Source organism: Rhinatrema bivittatum, chromosome 8, assembly GCF_901001135.1.
Source record: "Rhinatrema bivittatum chromosome 8, aRhiBiv1.1, whole genome shotgun sequence".
In the NCBI taxonomy this organism is placed as follows: domain Eukaryota; kingdom Metazoa; phylum Chordata; class Amphibia; order Gymnophiona; family Rhinatrematidae; genus Rhinatrema; species Rhinatrema bivittatum.
Window position 1 is genome coordinate 157,742,450 of NC_042622.1, and position 18,326 is coordinate 157,760,775.

General features: G+C 42.0%; 1 protein-coding gene across 2 annotated transcripts in view; it reads left to right on the forward strand.

Moving 5' to 3' along the window:
* The window catches only part of GRIN1 (glutamate ionotropic receptor NMDA type subunit 1), a 328,561-nt gene that overhangs the window by 135,151 nt on the left and 175,084 nt on the right, over positions 1-18,326 (forward strand). For both annotated transcript variants that reach the window (XM_029612208.1, XM_029612209.1), the window contains one exon: positions 9,652-9,796. In XM_029612208.1, coding sequence (XP_029468068.1) covers positions 9,652-9,796 — 145 coding nt within the window. The remainder of the gene's footprint in view (positions 1-9,651; positions 9,797-18,326) is intronic.

The following is an 18,326-nucleotide window of genomic DNA, read 5'->3' on the forward strand; positions in this document are numbered from 1 at the left end:
ACCTAAAAAAACAAAAATCCTGCTTTCTGTGGTTCCTCCTAAAATTATCATCACGATACAAAGTAGGAGGAACCACGAAAAGCAGCATGTTCAAAAAATAAAAAGTCTTAAAAAAAAAATACTGGGAGCCCAATATACAAGCTCAATATATACGGTCCAGGCCTTGTATATTGTGCCGGTAGCGGAAGAAAATGGGTGATGAGCATCCATTTTCCTATCCCATACTGACAGCCATGTCTCCTGGGTGCCTGATGCCAAGGAGGTGCTAGGGATGCACAATTTCCCCAAGCGCCTCCATTTTAACGCTGCAGCTCATTAGTCTACCATATCACATGCCCGGGAGAGGTGGATGGGTGTGCATAGGAAAGCGGGTGCTCAATCATAAGGGTCTGTTTTTCGCATGCCAATATTGCATCAGCCTGTTTGTTAGTTCCAAAAGGGCAAATCAAAGGGTTTGGTTTGTAAGGATGTGCATTACTTTGAAACAAATGGGTAAAATACAACAAATAAGTCAATAAGTCAATTTTTTGTTTCATTTGTGGACCCTGAAATGAATTGAGGGCTTCCACAAATTAAATGAAAACTTTGCTCATTTGATTGTTTCCCATTCAAGTGTATGGCTGTGCACTGCTGAGTAAATAAATGATTGGTAACTATAGTAACCAACGGTTGCCTGTGTGACATCACACTCTCCTTGGAGCCAAAGCAGGACAAGTTGGCAAGGAGACCTGACAGAGGACAAATCATGGTGAAGCATCTTTCTAAATAGCCTAAAGCTGCCATCTGGATCAAGTGACATTGATATCCTCCCAGTGAAAGGTCTGAGCATGTGCAGAAAAATCTCTCTATTTCCTTTCTAGCAGTTGGTAAAGAAAAAAATCTGTTTTTGAGAAGTTCTGTCAGAGTTTTACAAAAGCTTTAAAATGTTGGTGTTGGAGGTCAAGCTATGTGGTGAGAGTGTGATGAAGTGTTCCTCAGCAGCTCTGGGGCTCCACTCCTTGTATCGCATTTCATCAAGGCTTAAACTGCAGATTGCTACTTTATTAAGGTCTCTACTGATAGCATAGAGAGGAAAGCTTCCTTTTGATCCGAATTTGGGACAGTTTAATGCATTGATGGCAGAAAAAGCAGTGCGCAAATATAAGAGCAGATGCAGATTGGCAGTAAGCAAGATGGCGGACAGCCTAAGTGGCCCCCCCTCACCAAAAGTGAGAACTGCTTGTGTCAAAGTAATTTGAGGTTTATAGGCCTCTCGGAGAGCATCAGTGAACATGATCTGTGAGCAACACTGGAATCATGGTTGCCGAGAACTCTAGGTCTTGCTGATGCATATGGTAAACCACAGATATAGCAAGCTGTGAGCACGTAACACTGGTCAAGGGAAACTAAGACCAGTGAATATGAAATTTCTAAACTTTTGCCACAAAGAGGAGATCTTTCAGCAATATCAGCAAACACAGTCCTTGGAGTATGAGGGACAGTCCATGATGCTGTTCGTGGATTATTCAGCAGTGGTTTCAACCTGACAAAAGGTCTTCACCCCGATATACTCCAGATTGGTCCAGCACCAAGATTGATTTGTTCTTCAGCTTCCTGTTAAATTAGTGTAAAACATTTTTATTAAGTTTCAGCAAGAAACAACAATACAAATCTAGGAGGGCGGGTAACTGAACCCTCACTAGACAACAAATACAAGTAACAGCGACAAGATCTAGGCAAACCCCAACCTCCCACCCCTCCCTCCCCCCCCTTCCCCGGAGTTCAAAAAACAAAAAAAAACAAAAAGCAATAGGCTGTATAAGAAAGCACAGGTAATCATCCCGAACATAGAGTCCACTCTAGGCATCCTGGGCAGGATAATCATTCAGGAGCAGACTACGGGCCCGATGCGGTAATGCTTGAATGTAAGAGTCCCAGACCAGCAAGAAGCGCCGGCGGGCGGACGGAGAACGTCGGGAACTGATATCCTCCATCTGTAGAAGACGATGTAGATGGTTCCTCCAGGTCCAATAGGAGGGGCCTTCCGTGGCACGCCACTGCAATAAAATCATCTTTTTCCCCACCAAGCATGCCTTACCAATAAAGAGACGCACTCCCCGTTGAACCCTTACTCTGGGGCCATAACCAAAAAGAAAAAATAGAGGGTTAATGGGAAGAACCACACCCAGCAGGTCCATCAAGTACCGAGCAAGGCATCCCCAAAACCGTCGGACTGGTGGACATGCCCAAAAGGAATGGGAAAGCGTGCCCACCCCAGTAGTACACTTAGGGCAACAGGTGGAAGGGGCCAGGCCCATGTGAAACACAGTTTGGGGGGAGACATAAGCTTGTCTAAGAAACTTGAACTGCATTTCACGATAATACATATTCAACGTGAGGGTTGCAACCCTGGCAAAGCATGCTCTGAGAATGGGTACAGTAAGAACAAACAAGCCATCCCGATTCCATCGGGCAACCAAGATAGAAAAAGAGTCCTGTTTGAGGAGTTCCCTGAGTTGTTTATAGTAATAAGATAAGGAGGGTACCTTCTGCGCAGTAAGTTTAAAAAGGTTATCTAAGGCGGCAAAGCCCGCCGGTGCTCGGCTGGCCTCCGACAAGGATCGCACATAATGTCTCAATTGAAGATAACTGAACACCTGAGTCGGGGCTAACCCATATTGAAGTCGGAGATCCGTAAAGGATAACATATGCCTGTCCTCATTCAGCACATGACCAACATAGGTAAGTCCGTGAGCCTTCCATTGGCGGAAACCAGCCGTATGCTCTGTTAAATTAAAAGTGACATATAATAATAATACTCATTTTTTCAAGTCTGCAGTGGAGGTGCAAGTATTCTTTAACACCCAGCTGGAAGCTTGAGATGGGTAATCTGCAGTTGGAGCTGTAGACTGAGCAGTAAATAATAAATGGAACACCATGAAGACCATAGGGGTAGATTTTAAAAAGGTGTGCACGTTACCCGGTTTAGAAATTTCATAATCACTGGACTTAGTTTCCCTTGACAATTGTGCACCTTGTGTGTGCCGAGCTGCGCTGCCTTCCCCCATTCCCTCCCAGGCTGCTCCAAAATCGGAGCGGCCTGAGAGGGAACTTCCCTTCCCTCTAGCCTGACCTTTCCACCCCTTTTCCTAACCTTTCCCCCCAGCCCTACTCTACCCCCGACCTTTATTTTACCTTTTGCGCCTGCTGGCCGACTGCCAGCGCACAATCCCCGGCACAGCGGCAAATATGGCCACTGTGCTGGGAGCCTGACCCCGCCCCTGCCCTGCCCCAGACCTTCCCTCCCATGCTCCGCCCCTTTAGTAAAGCCTTGGGACTTACACGCGTCCCGGGGCTTTATGCGCATTGCCGGGCTTTTTAAAAATAGGCCCGGCGTGCATAACCTTTTTAAAATCCGGCCCATAGTGAATAAAAGAGTTGTTCTGTCCTTTTTTAACCTATGGAGAAACTTTCAGCATTTCAGTTCTTTTTGGTACTGAATTTTGAGCAAGCTCATGCTGATCCATAGCAATTTATTATAATCTGCTGAACTATTTGAATTTAATATCTGACAGTAGCAAAGTTTAATTGTTTGTGAGTTCCTTATGGGGGTCTAGGTATTTGTGGGGAGTGGGGCTCCAACATAAATAAACCATGTTCCCTCAAGCTTATATTTGATCAAGTTTCAAAAGTTATGGTTATGGTTGAATGGGTAGTTGGAAGGGGAAGGTAGGGGAGAAGGACTCCTAGAGAGCAATCACACTGCAATGAAGTTTGGAAGAAGGAGGCTTGTGCTTCATCAGATGACTACTCAGTTTAAGAGGCTGGGGCCTAGGCTAGGGGGCCTTAACTGGTCACTGGGAGGAAGAAACTTTAAAACACATTTATGCAACAGAAATTTAAATGACCATAGCAACCATTCGATGTGTGACCTGGAATGTGGGGGTTATTAGTTCGGTAATTAAATGATATAAAGTCTTGCAAGCTTTACAAAGGTGTGGGGAACATGTGGCAATGACTCAAGAGATGTATTTGAATGAAGCGGAGTATTACAAGTTACAGAGGCAGTGGGTGGAGAAAGTATATTCATTCATTGCAGTCAGGTACATGAAAAGCAGGCGTAGCACTCCTCATTGGAAAGGCAATACTGTTTCAAGACATTAGAGTAATTACTGATAGTGAGGGGGCAATGTCTGGTGGTGGAAGACATCCTATTTGGGAAACTCATAGTATTTTGTAATATTAATGTGCCTAATAATTATGAACAACCCTTTTTTATACATCTGGCTAGGATGCTACTTCTGTACATCAAAGTTACCCTAATAATAGGAGGGGATTTTAATTGTGTTTCAAATAACTAGCTGGATCATTCTTTTGCCACTGTGGGCCCTTTGGGGTACACTGGAAAAGGAGTAGATTTCTTACGTCATAATTTAGACGTAGTGGATACATGGAGGGCTCTCTATCCCTTGGAAAGAGTTTATTCATGTGTCTCGGATGTATAATACGCAGTCCCAGATTGATTATCGCCGTATAAATCAGGAGGCTTTCTCTAGAGTTTTAGACTCTAAAATAGGTTTTCTCATTATCTCTGATCAAGTGCTCATATGGGTTGATTTGGAGGGATTTTATCCTACAGGGGTGAGCCCATCTTGGCGGTTCCCAAAATATCTTTATAATGATTTGGCCTTCTGGGAATATTCAACAAAGAAATGGGACATATTTTTCTCTCACAATGCTGATCATCAAAACTTACCTCTACTGTTTTGGGAGACTGCCGAGGTGGTACTGCAGGGGGATATTATCTCTTATACTGTGGCCAAGCAAAAGGCAACAACCTCAACTATGTTAGCCCTGGAAAAACAATTGTATTCTGATAAACAGCAGTATGAACAAGATCCCTCTAGAAAGAATAAAGATAAATTAATTTCCAAACAGATTGCTCTTAATATGTTGTTCCATCAAAGAGCAGAAAAAGGTATTATGTGTTACAGATGTAAGTTTTACCAAAACAGTAATAAAATTGGAAGGTCCCTTGCCAATTTAACAAAACATTGGGAGCATGTTAAATATATAGCAACAGTGCAAGATGGAACAGGCAAATTTGGGGAAGATATCAATACAACATTTAGAGATTATTACCAACTCTGTACAGAGTTGCTCTGGGACCATTGTTTTATTGTTTACATTAATATTGTTGTCTTGTATTTTTATTGCTTGTTTTAATACCATTTTTCATGATCATGTTTGTTTTATGCTCATGTTTTTATTATTTATGTTTTATATACATTGATTTTATGAAATGTTTTTGGAAACTGCTTAGAAATTTTGATTTGCAGTATACAAATTTTTAAATAAATAAGACCACAGGATATCACCAAATACTTACATTCTGTTCATATCCCTCAAATAAACGGAAGAACAGTTAAGGGCACTAAATCAACCACTGCAGCTACAATAGGTTTTACAAGGCATTAAAGATACTAAATTGTTAAAGGCCCCAGATCCAGATGGTTATTCAGCTGAATTTTATAAATTATTGGCCCTAAAGGTAGCCACACCAATGGGATAAATCTTTGAGCGCTTAATTGAATTGGAACATTTCCCATTAGCATCTAATCATGCAGTTATTACTGTGCTGCCAAAGGAAGGCAAGGACCCTCCGGGTTTATATCGCCAGATCTCTTTATTAAATTTTGACATCAGATTATTAGCAAAGATCATTGCCAAGCACTTGGCATGGGTTTTACCCACAATTATTGGTGAGGATCAGATAGTTTTAAACGATAATGAATATTCATAAAATTCTCGCCTCCCTGGAAAGTAGTAAATGGCAGCAGAAACTATCTACATTGCTGAGCCTGAACGTGAAAAAGGGGTTTTATAGGCTAGAATGGGATTTTATGTTTCAAACATTACAAGCATTTGGGAAAACAGGATATTTTGTCTAAATATGCCATAGCCTATATAGCAATCCCCAGGCGTATGTTTCAGTCAATGGTTATAACTCAATGGATATTCATCTAAACAGAGGCACCAGACAGGGATGTCTCTTATCTCCATTTTGTTTATTATTTATTTAGAGCCACTTCTTATGAACATTAGGGATAACATATTGATTAAGTACATCCCATTAGGGACATTGGCCATGCAGTTTTCTAAGTTGGCCATCTTTGCGGATGACATCCTTCTCCACATAGCGGATCCAGTGGCCTCTTTGCAGGCCTTGATGGGTGAATTTGCCACCAGAGGATAAGATAGTAGGACTAAAATTAAATCTGGATAAATGAGCACATTATCTACTTTAAACCAGTTATGGCATAGATAGGTGGAAGAATTCACGATGTAGTGGGTATCAGATTTGTTTCCTTACTTAGGGATAACATTACATAAATACCCAGCACATCTTTATAAAATCAACTTTCAGAAGTTGATTAAGTCAATAAAGACCCTGTTACAAAATTGCAAGGATTTCCCTTTGTCTTTGGTGAGCAGAGTGAACCTTTTTCAAATGATAATATTGCATAAATGGCTCTATATGTTTCAGATGATACCTTATTTGTGCCAGTTTGAAAAACTCTTGTGGAAGAATGGGAAACCAAAAATAGCCTTGGCCAAGTTAACATGTAAATGGGACAGTAGGGATATGTGAGTAACAGACATGAAATTGTATAATGTTGCCTGTAATTTAAGACATGTGGCTGACTGGCTACTGGAAACTCAATTTATACCCCATAAGACTAAAAAGGGTCCTTTTTACATCTTCCATTCTGGGCTATGATTTGCATTCTTCATTAACTCTGCCTAGCAATTTTAAGGGTACTTTACTGGTTCAGACTTGGAGGTATCTCTGCTTTTCACTTCAATTAAATAGCTCAGTTTCAGTTTCTACCAGCAGTCAGCAACCAACAATTTTTGCCTGGGATTAATAATCTGATTTTTGCTAGCAGATGACTGAAGGATTTCTGTTTATAAGACAGAAGGGTTTATTATTATTATTACTATTATTATTATTATTATTATTATTATGGGCAACTCCTGGTTTGAAGGTGATCTCAAAATTTTTAAATGAGGATGGAAATCTGAAATCTTTTCAAGAGGTGTTAGCAAAATTTGATTTGGACCAAAAACATTTTTACACATACTTGAAAACTAGGCGCTATATCCAATCTCTTAAAGTACATGATTGGGTACATGTTAATAAGGAATTTCTGTCAGATATGTTTGATGTGGAAGGCTCAATCTGCTATGCCACATCTTCCATTTATCGTACTTTGAGTGGAAGGAAACCAAGCATAGTTTATAGGAATATTTTGAGGTGCTAGAGTGCTGAACAGCCTCAACCTCTTTAGCCTTTCCTTATAGGGGAGGTCTTCCATCCCCCTTATCATTTTGGCTGTAGTAATGTGGGTTAATTTTCCCTACCTGCATCACTTTGCACTTATCCACATTAGATTTCATCTGCCAGTCTCGCAAGGTCCTCCTCCGATTTCTCACAATCTGCTTGTGATTTAACAGCACAGATTAATTTTGTGCCATCTGCAAATTTGATCACTGATTGTACCCTTTTCCAGATCATTTCTAAATATATTAAAAAGTACTGAGGTGGTGTATTAATATTCTAGGTCCTGGTATAAGTCATAAATAAGTCTGCTGCTGTTTAAGTCCTGAGATAGTGCTGGTATAGTATGGTATATCAAGGTTCTATGTGTCTTTTTTTTTGGCAGGGGTTTGTGTTACTTCTCAAAGTGTTTGGCAGTGAAGGGTTTGCAGTTACTGAGATGAGTATGTGTGTGGAAGAAGAGGAGATCTGAGTGAGTGTGCATGCACACGAGAGTCTGGGGAGTGAAAGAGAGGAATGAGTGACTGAGTCTGTGTGTGTTTTTGTGAGGATGAGCATGAGAGTGAATATGAAAGTGTGTTAGGGCATGTGTGTGTGTGTGTGTGTGTGTGTATGTAAGATAGTTTGTGTGCATGCTGCTACCAATGTTCCTTGTAAGGATTGGGTTGCTGTGAACATAAAACTGGTAGGCTTTTTGCATCAAAGAAAGTAGTGCTCACTAGGAAAAGAAACTAAAAGGCTTTGCTCACAAGCAAAACCTTTTGCCCAGAGCAACCCAATCCTTAGAGGGAACATTGGTTTCAGGTCACATAATGATCTCAATTTATAAACGCCGGCCTTGATTACAGTTTTGATTTGATGAAGAAAATACAAATTGAAATCAATTAATACCCCAAGACTTTTTACACAAGAAGAAACTTGCAATTTAACATTTTCCACAAAGATGACAGATGGAATCATTGTAAAGCTATTGAGATGAATCACCAAAATTTCATTATTAGATAAATTCAAGGTTAATTTGTTATGAATAAGCCAAAGAGGTATTGTAGATGATGATTCAGATCAAGAGGCACCCATAGAGAAATAGAATTGTATGTCATCAACATACAGTCTATATCCCTCACAAAGACAAGCCAGTAATTTACAAATAGGCAATACATAGATGTTAAAAAGCATCACCACTAAAGCTGAGCTTCATGGGATTCATGTAGACATCGAGTATCAATTGGAACTATTTTTACCAATCCTTGCTTGTTGCCTCTGACCATCAAAATAAGACTGAAACCATTAGAGGGGGATCTGGTAGTTGATGGTATCAAAGGCCAAAGAAATATCAAGCAATACAAGCATAAAACTTTGGCCACCATCAAGACCTCTTCTAATAACATCGGTGGTTGAGAGTAGTAGGATCTCGGTGCTCAAAGACTTTCTAAATCCAAATTGGAATTGGTTCAAGACTTGATGATCCTCAACAAAATCTGCCAGCTATTTTAATACAATAAAATAGATTTGGCAATTTGTGCAATAAAGGACAGTGAAGAGGTTGGCCAATAACTGGCCAAGTCCTTTGGGTCTAAATGTGGTTTCTTTAGTAATGGTTTAACCAAGGCTTGTTTCAAAGCACTAGGCATATAACCCAAATGATTGGCATAAATTGACCAAAGAAGCAACAAAAGGTGTGATAACATCTTTGATTATTATAGTCCCAAACATAATTCAACATTCACACTCTCTTCCATTTCTTATTACCAAGTTTTGTAATATCCATACAGTCACCAAAACTAGCTAGGCCATTGTCAACAAACATCTAGTCTGCCCTTTCTCAAAGATGTTTGGGTTTAACCATAGTCTCTCCTTGCAGATTAACTCAGCCTTTTTTGAAGACTGATATAGCCAAACCCCCACTGTTAGAATTTGAGTGCCACTCTGTGCAGATTACCCCAGCTAACTTTACCTAACTTTGTTAGCCGGCCAGTATCTGACTATGGATCTCTGTATTCTTAGAGAAAATACACTTACAATAACTGCCTCCTAGCAACTGGAGGTAAAATTTACATGTTAGAATGAATAGATAAAACCCCTCTTCCTAAGTGATAGACATGCATAAATACAATAAATAATGTGATAAATAAGTACATATAATAAATTAAATGAATCCAATAAATACATTGGATATATACATACAATAAAAAAGAATAATAAATCATAAGCAGTATAGATGCCACATGTTGTCACCATATTGTTGCTCTTGGAAATTATATATAAATATTCATGGAACTCTAAGAGAGATTTATAAGCTACATTTGCATGCTGTTTACTTCTCAATGTAGGGTGCTGATGTCTTCCAAATACCCAGATGGTGTAACTGGGCGAGTGGAGTTTAATGAAGATGGAGACAGGAAATTTGCCAATTATAGCATCATGAACCTGCAGAATCGTAAGCTGGTCCAAGTTGGAATCTTCAATGGCAGTCATGTACGTCTTGATTTCCAGTGATATGGTATTATACGGTTTGCTGCAGAGCACATTCTTTGGAATGGACTGCATACACCGGTGGCTGAGTAAATTAAAAATACTGTACATTCAGTCAGGGTCCATCCAATGGTTCATTGACAGGACTGTATTTCATATGGGAGGCCTGGTTTCAGTTCCCATGCTCAGTCCTACTTCTCTGGCTGGCAGGAACAGAAGCTCTGGGAGGGAGTCCAAGTCATTGGACAGGAGTGACCCCGGCTGGTCAGCTCAGGGTGTACATATACAAAAAGAGTTGTGGTCTGTGGTCCTTAGACAAAGGGCTACTGGCTTCCAGTACAATGGCTTAAGCTGCAGAGGGTATAAAAATGGAGAAAAAACACAAGAAAAGAATACTGACAATATATATGCATTCAAGCAATACTTAAACATTTTTCATTGGGGCCAGTCTCATGGTGTAAGTTGCAGCACTATGTACTGCAGCATAGAGAGCCAGCTTCAGATGCCATCTGTCACAGACTGCTAAGGACTGCACGCAGTGCAGGGGTGCTGCACCACAGAGGTGCATACAGGCATGTAAGGAGGAATGGAAGATGGTTGCTGCTACCTTGGTGACCCCTACTGACCAATGACCAGTGTGAAAGGTACTCCTTGTAGTAAACACCCCTTCAGATCAGCAAGAATCCCAGAGCTGCCTAGGCATGCCATTTATGGAGTATGGGATGGAAGCCGAATTACATAAAAGGAACACATTTTTTAAGATTATTTTCATTGTGTATGCCTCCTATTTTATTATTATTAATAAACATAGGTCAGTTCTTAGATTGTGAAGGGGACATGGATTAATATTTTTTTTTCTGAGAATGTTCCCATATTTTTTATTGTAAGGTCCATATTCAAAAGCCTGCTGAGTGGCAAATTTACCCACATAACTTTGTCTGGATAACTTTACCTTGGATATTCAGTGGTGCTTATTAGTGGAAAAGTGGCACAGAATACACTTGAATTCAGTTATCCAGATAAAATTATCAGGGTAACTTTGTTGTTCACAGAGCTTTTGAATATTGAAAAAATAGTTGTGGGCCAGTGGCATCCCAGTCTTCCTCCCTTCCACATGCTGTATGTAAAAAATCAGGGGGCTGAGTGACACTTGATTCCCCTTTCCTCCTAGCCCTCAAGAGAAAGAAAAGTAATGGGCTATCAACTCTTTGATCCCCCCATTCGCTACCCAAAAAAGGCATTGGGCCAAATCTCAACCCATACCTTTGAGCCTCCAAAAGTGTCCACAAAACCTAGCAGGAGGAGCAGAGGCTCTTATCTCCTTTGAATATTAAATGCTGCTACAGTTGACAGATTCCAGCACTTTAATATTCATATATTCACTTCATTCTGGGTTGAATATAGGCGTCACTCCAGGAGTGGGGCAGCAAGAGGTGGCAAGTGCTCCTTCCTTAAATAAAATGTCTTACTTCCCCCCTTTGCCACCCCAGGTTTTCAGACCTTCATGTCCATCTCTCATCTGAGGCAAGCCAAACATCTGCCTGATGCAACAAAAAGAAATTGTGCCTGAAAAAAATATCCTTATATCACTGCTGGCCTTGCCCTCCCAATCATCTCTAAGATGGTTGCTCCCCCTCCTGGCAAACAGCAGGAACAGAGCTTAATCTCAAGTCATCTGTTGTGATTCTGCCTGTTATATAGCCTCCCAACCATGAGAGGCCCTCAGGGAGCTGCTCTTACCCTCTCTCCACTCATAGTCTCTGTAATCCCATGACTCAGCAAGGTCCTTACTATTTAAGGTTAGCAAGTAGCACATTTAAGACTAATTGGAGAAAATTGTTTTTCACTCAACGCCCAATAAAGCTCTGGAATTTGTTGCCAGAGGATGTGGTTAGTGCAGTTAGTGTAGCTGGGTTCAAAAAAGGTTTGGATAAGTTCTTGGAGGAGAAGTCCATTAATGGCTATTAATCAATTTTACTTAGGGAATAGCCACTGCAATTAATTGCATCAGTAGCATGGGATCTTCTTAGTGTTTGGATAATTGCCAGGTTCTTGTGGCCTGGTTTGGCCTCTGTTGGAAACAGGATGCTGGGCTTGATGGACCCTTGGTCTGACCCAGCATGGCAATTTCTTATGTTCTTATGTTCTTAACCTTGCCTCTGGTTATGCTTAGGGTCTTGTCATCAAGTTTGCTTGGCTCTCTGCTTAGCCCCACACTTTTGAATGCTTTGTGGCTTTCCTAAGCCTTTTGCTCTAGTTTTGCCCTGTGGCTTTCCTAAGCCTTCTGTTCCAAGGCTTTCCATGTCTTTCCTATGCCTCCTGTTCTAGCTTTGCTCAGTGGCCTCCCTAGTCCTTCTGCTTTTGCCTTGCTCAGTGGCCTCTCTAGGCCTTCTGCTTTTGCCTTGCTCAGTGGCCTCCCTAGGTCTTCTGCTTTTGCTTGCTCGGTACCCTCCCTAGGCCTTCTGCTTTTGCCTTGCTCAGTGGCCTCCCTAGGTCTTCTGCTTTTGCTTGCTCGGTACCCTCCCTAGGCCTTCTGCTTTTGCCTTGCTCAGTGGCCTCTCTAGGCCTTCTGCTTTTGCTTGCTCAATGGCCTCCCTCGGTCTTTTGCTTCTGCCTTGCTCAGTGGACTTCCTAGGCATTTTGTGTTACCTGTCTGGTCTAGTCTTTGTCTGTCCTGTTCCAGAGTCCAAGTCTACTCCAGTGTTCCAGGTTCCAGCCTATTCCAATGTGCCACGCCTCCCTGCACCTGGTTCCAGACTCCAGTTCCATGCTTGCCTTTCGTTCCAGCCTTGCCTTGGCTCCAGTCCAGCATTAGCCTCAGTCCAAGCCCCTGTCTAAGTCTTGCCGGCCACCAGAACCCAAGGGCTTAACCTGCGAGCGAGGTGGTTGGTATAGATCGAAGATTTCCTAGCTTAGTTCTGACTTGACCTGAAGCCCTGGACTGTTCCCATGGGGGTTCCCCAGCCTAGCTGCATCTTCAACCACAACAGAATGACAAGGCAATACTATCCCATCCGCAGTGAGTCCAGGAATTTCGGTCTGCCTGATAAGCTCACTAAAAAAATGTTCTTAGCTTTATTAAACTCTCAGTGCCTTACTGGGTTTGCATACACTGTCAGGGACATACCCCACCAGGATTTCTAAAGTGTTGGTGTTGTAATTCTCCCACCCCAGCCCTATGGGAGTACATAAATTGAACTTTGATAAAAATACCTTCTGTGTTAAAAATTCCTGATGTCTCTTTCCCCACAGTAAGGAAAAGTAAATCAAACCTGTAAAGTCTGTGCCGAGACAGAGTTCTGTTAAATCTGATTTACAACCTCTTAATGTTCCTTGCAGAGATAATCTCTCTCCACAGAAAGCAGCAAAAGGAAAATGCTATAACGCAGCAGTAAAGGTACCTGCTGTGTCAGAGAACCTGTGTTTGACTGTTGTACTTAAAAACAAGGAAAAAAAACCTTACAAGAAAGGCCAGTTCCCACCTTGTTTTCATCTATTGTGCACTCCCAGAGACTTTTAGATCACCATGTGCACCTGGTTCCAGACTCTAGTTCCACACCTGCCTTTGGTTCCAGCCTTGCCTCAGCTCCAGTCTCATGATCAGCATTAGCCACAGTCCAAGCCCCTGTTTAAGTCCTGCTGGCCACCAGAACCAAAGAGCTCAACCTGTGGGAGAGGTGGCTGGTATATATTGAAGATTCCCTAGCTTAGTTCTCTCTTGCCCTGTAGCACTAGACTGTTCCAGAAGGGGATTCCCCAACCTAGCTGGGTCCTTAACCACAACATCATCTTCTGCTGTAAAGGGGTCAATCTTATAGGGATTAGCATGAGATTGGCTCTGTAGGGCAGCAGAAGATGATATCAGATCAAGCACTGTGCCTACTGCCGGGCCTAGGATGGGGAAAGGCAGATAGGAAGGTCAATGGCATTATTGGGCTATTGGGAAATATTGTGGTTTTTTTCTAGCTGCATTTTTTTTATTATGTGGAGGGGAGGGAAAGGGAACGAATGCCTGGAGGGTGGGGTGATGTCGGGGGAAGGGGGGACCTTTAGAATAGCTATTTGGATGACTCTACTAGAGTTGACTAGAGTTACTCGGGTATCTTTGTCCGCGGGCTATCAGTACTAGCCAGATAAAGTGTCATCATGCTTCTGGAATGTCCCCGGCACCACCTCTTTTTATCTGGGCAAATTCTGTGCAGGCATCGATTTGCCCATACACAATATATTTGGTGAGTTGGGGAAAAATTCCAAAAACCGGTTTGTTCGGTTATCTTTGTAAACCCTTTAAATATCAACCTCTCTAGACTTTATGATTGATATTTTTTGATTCAAAACCTTAATCCATCTTAAGACCATGTTCTTGGAGGTATTTTTTTATGCCAATGTCAATAAAGGAAAAAAGCTACTACATAATCAAGATATGATACAAAAAGAAAGTAGTGGCTTAGAACATTCTATGGATTATTTGTGGCTCAAACTTTTTTATGCATAAATATGAAGGAATTGAACACTATAAATGTGTCCAACTTTTAATTAACAATATACAAAAAAGTTTTTATATTAAAAAATCAATTAAGTTAAGCAATTTTACTCAAAATCATAATGTCACTTACAATAATTGATACTCAATGTATAATACAAAAATACATTGATACAGAAATATTTTTAATACAAATTTCACTACTAAAAAATAGCAGGAAACAACATCACAGATATCACAATAAATATTTTGCAACAATACCATTCCACTTACTAATCACTCAAACTGCCTAAACTCATCTGTCTCCGACTAACACACGCTCAGTCCCTATACACATAGATAAAATATGTTCATATATTGCTCAATCCTATTTCAATCCTTTAACTAATTCCATCCCTACAAAGAAAGGATCCATTCTGTTTCACCAAATTGAGGCTTTCTCAAGGGATGTTTAAAATGCACTGCATGTTGAACTGCTATAACTCCTTAAGCACTGGCGCTTTTTCTCATATAGATCTATATAGTTTATATATATATTTACGTATTTATATATATTTACTTATCTATGAATGATATAATAAATTAAATATTGAAAAAGTTTTTCCTCTCCTCAAGAAGCTGATATCATATCATCACTGTCTTCAATAGAATCTAAGCAAATCTAAGCAAATCTTCTACAAGAAATATATAACAATGCATTTTACCCACAGTTATAACAAAAACATAAGATAATATAATATCAAACCCATAAGTCTAAACGATTACTTGCCTGCTGGTTTTTAATCACTGCACATCAGCTATTGCCAAAAAATGCTGCAGCTGCTCATTACAATGCCCTCTATCTTATATACACAAACCAATCAGAGACATGCTCTGAGCATGTAATATGATGTAGGGATGTGAATCGTTTTAGGACGATTAAAATTATCCTCCGATAATTTTAATATCGTCTTAAACCGTTATGGAACACAATACAATACAGATTCTAACGATTTATCGTTATAAATCGTTAGAATCGTGAGCCGGCACACTAAAACCCCTAAAACCCACCCCGACCCTTTAAATTAAATCCCCCACCCTCCCGAACCCCCCCCCCAATAACTTAAATAACCTGCGGGTCCAGCGGCGGTCCGGAACGGCAGCGGTCCGGAACGGGCTCCTGCTCCTGAATCTTGTCGTCTTCAGCCGGCGCCATTTTCCAAAATGGCGCCGAAAAATGGCGGCGGCCATAGACGAAAAAGATTGGACGGCAGGAGGTCCTTCCGGACCCCCGCTGGACTTTTGGCAAGTCTCGTGGGGGTCAGGAGGCCCCCCACAAGCTGGCCAAAAGTTCCTGGAGGTCCAGCGGGGGTCAGGGAGCGATTTCCCGCCGCGAATCGTTTTCGTACGGAAAATGGCGCCGGCAGGAGATCGACTGCAGGAGGTCGTTCAGCGAGGGTTCCGGCGCCTCGCTGAACGACCTCCTGCAGTCGATCTCCTGCCGGCGCCATTTTCCGTACGAAAACGATTCGCGGCGGGAAATCGCTCCCTGACCCCCGCTGGACCTCCAGGAACTTTTGGCCAGCTTGTGGGGGGCCTCCTGACCCCCACGAGACTTGCCAAAAGTCCAGCGGGGGTCCGGAAGGACCTCCTGCCGTCCAATCTTTTTCGTCTATGGCCGCTGCCATTTTTCGGCGCCATTTTGGAAAATGGCGCCGGCTGAAGACGACAAGATTCAGGAGCAGGAGCCCGTTCCGGACCGCTGCCGTTCCGGACCGCCGCTGGACCCGCAGGTTATTTAAGTTATTTGGGGGGGGTTCGGGAGGGTGGGGGATTTAATTTAAAGGGTCGGGGGTGGGTTTTAGGGGGTTTTAATGTGCCGGTTTTTCGATTTTTCGATTTTTAACGACCCGCAGGTTATTTAAGTTATTTGGGGGGGGGTTCGGGAGGGTGGGGGATTTAATTTAAAGGGTCGGGGGTGGGTTTTAGGGGGTTTTAATGTGCCGGTTTTTCGATTTTTCGATTTTTAACGATTTTTAACGATTTTTCACGATATTTTACCCCCCCAAACGGCAACAATACGATTCCCTCCCCCTCCCAGCCGAAATCGATCGTTAAGACGATCGAGGACACGATTCACATCCCTAATATGATGTCACCATTACGTGGTCCTATTGAATTCAAAAGAACAAATCATACAACTGATGCTATCTTGTAATAAAGCTGATCAGTCGATCTCACAATTAAATCCTTTAGGGCTAAGAGTGTGGCATTCAAAAATCATATGTTGTTCTTTATATATAAGTTTGCTAGAAATGTTCTCTCCCTCCCCCCCCCCCCCCCATCCCCATGGTTGATAAGTAGCTGATGAATGTCAAAAAATTTAAGATCTTGCTCCGTATGGGCCATTTTAACCCAATGTTTAACTAGTGGAACAATCTTTTTTATGCCTTACAGTTTATTATAAACATACATCAATTGCCAGATTCACTGGTGTTCTTTAAAATACTTAAACCATCAATTTTGTAATTAAAAATAATATAATATAAATATAATTTATAGAGGGAAATGCAATAAATTGTGCCATAAACGAGAAGACTAAAAGTTAAGTACACAATGTGGGCAGTGGAAAGGCAACTCCCTCTTGCTTTCCCCCCCCTCCAGGAAACTTAATTTATTCCAAAGACTCACGCATCTTAATATTCGATAACAGTTTTATTGGATGCATAAATTAATGGCCGCAGCCCATATAAATACAGCAATTATAAATACAGCAACATAGTATAATAATACAACATTGTAAAACATTATTAACCTAACTACTATTTAACTCTTGGTGACCAGTACCCCCACTACCAAGCGCTAAGCCCATAATTCTGCTGACGCGCATGTACACCCCCCTGGCTGTAGAAGCTGGGCAGCTACCATCGAAGCCATAGCGTCATTGCCCGACCATAGAAGTCAGGGTCGATTGGACTAAGTACCTCAGTACTCCTCTCTCTCTCCTCTTGGCTGTTGAAGCATCGAGGGTCTGTGTCGGACTGTTGGGCCGCTTGCCCAGTCAGAGCTGCCTGCTCCAGTGCTCCGGGGCCACTGGCCCCATGCCCGTGACCTACATAACCTATATGCGGGGGGGTGGGGGGGGGAGGTGTCACTTTTGCTGGTCACCACGCCATGGTTCCCTGGTAGCGAATCTGCTTACCGGGAACCCCCCAACCCACTCCATCAGCTGCGGCCATTAGTGGCAAGATGGCCTTGATTCCAGCTTGGAGATCAATATTGAAAATATCCCACCCTATATCAGACAGATGTGCTCCATCTGGTCTGAACAAACCTGGGCTTTCATCAAGTAAATCATGCTTAACCCATAGACCGTAAATTGTGGGCATGAATTTTGCAATCCATTTATTAATTTTCATTCTAACTTTTTCTACAGCATGGTGTGATCGCTCACCTCTTCAGATCCTACAGGGGGTGATATAGGACCAGACAATTACCGACTGTGGGATCATGTTATACAGTGTAACCAAATTTCTTTGTATTTTTTGTGTGAGTAAAATGCTCCTAATGTGGGGCAGGTCATTACCCCCCCAAATGTATGATTATAGCTGATGGGGGGGGGGGGTTTGTCTTTTATTAGTTCAAGGACAGTCGGCATCAACTGGTCCCACCTTATCCCCGGGATCCCTTTCCAAAGCAAAGATACTCGATGCACCGCCATGCCGAGGTGTCCTCCCTCCGGCCATTCAAGGGCCCTCCTATGCGCCCAACGCACATAAGAGTGCCCAATAATCCATGTGACTTACTTCTGCGTACCCCGATCTGTTGGCAGATAAAAGCAAAGAAATTGAGTCATGTCATATACTATTGGGCAAAATACTCGATTGGTTTCATGTAATGGCTAAACCTCCCTGAACACCATCTGCCTATTGCCATTATTTTCTTGTCCTGCAATCCTAACTTTGCGGCCGTGGTTGCTGCCCTTATACGGAAAGAGTGAGATGAGTAACCTGCTGGTTCGGCGCCCATAGCTTGCAGCACTTTGCAGAGTACCGAACTAAACTGGTACCT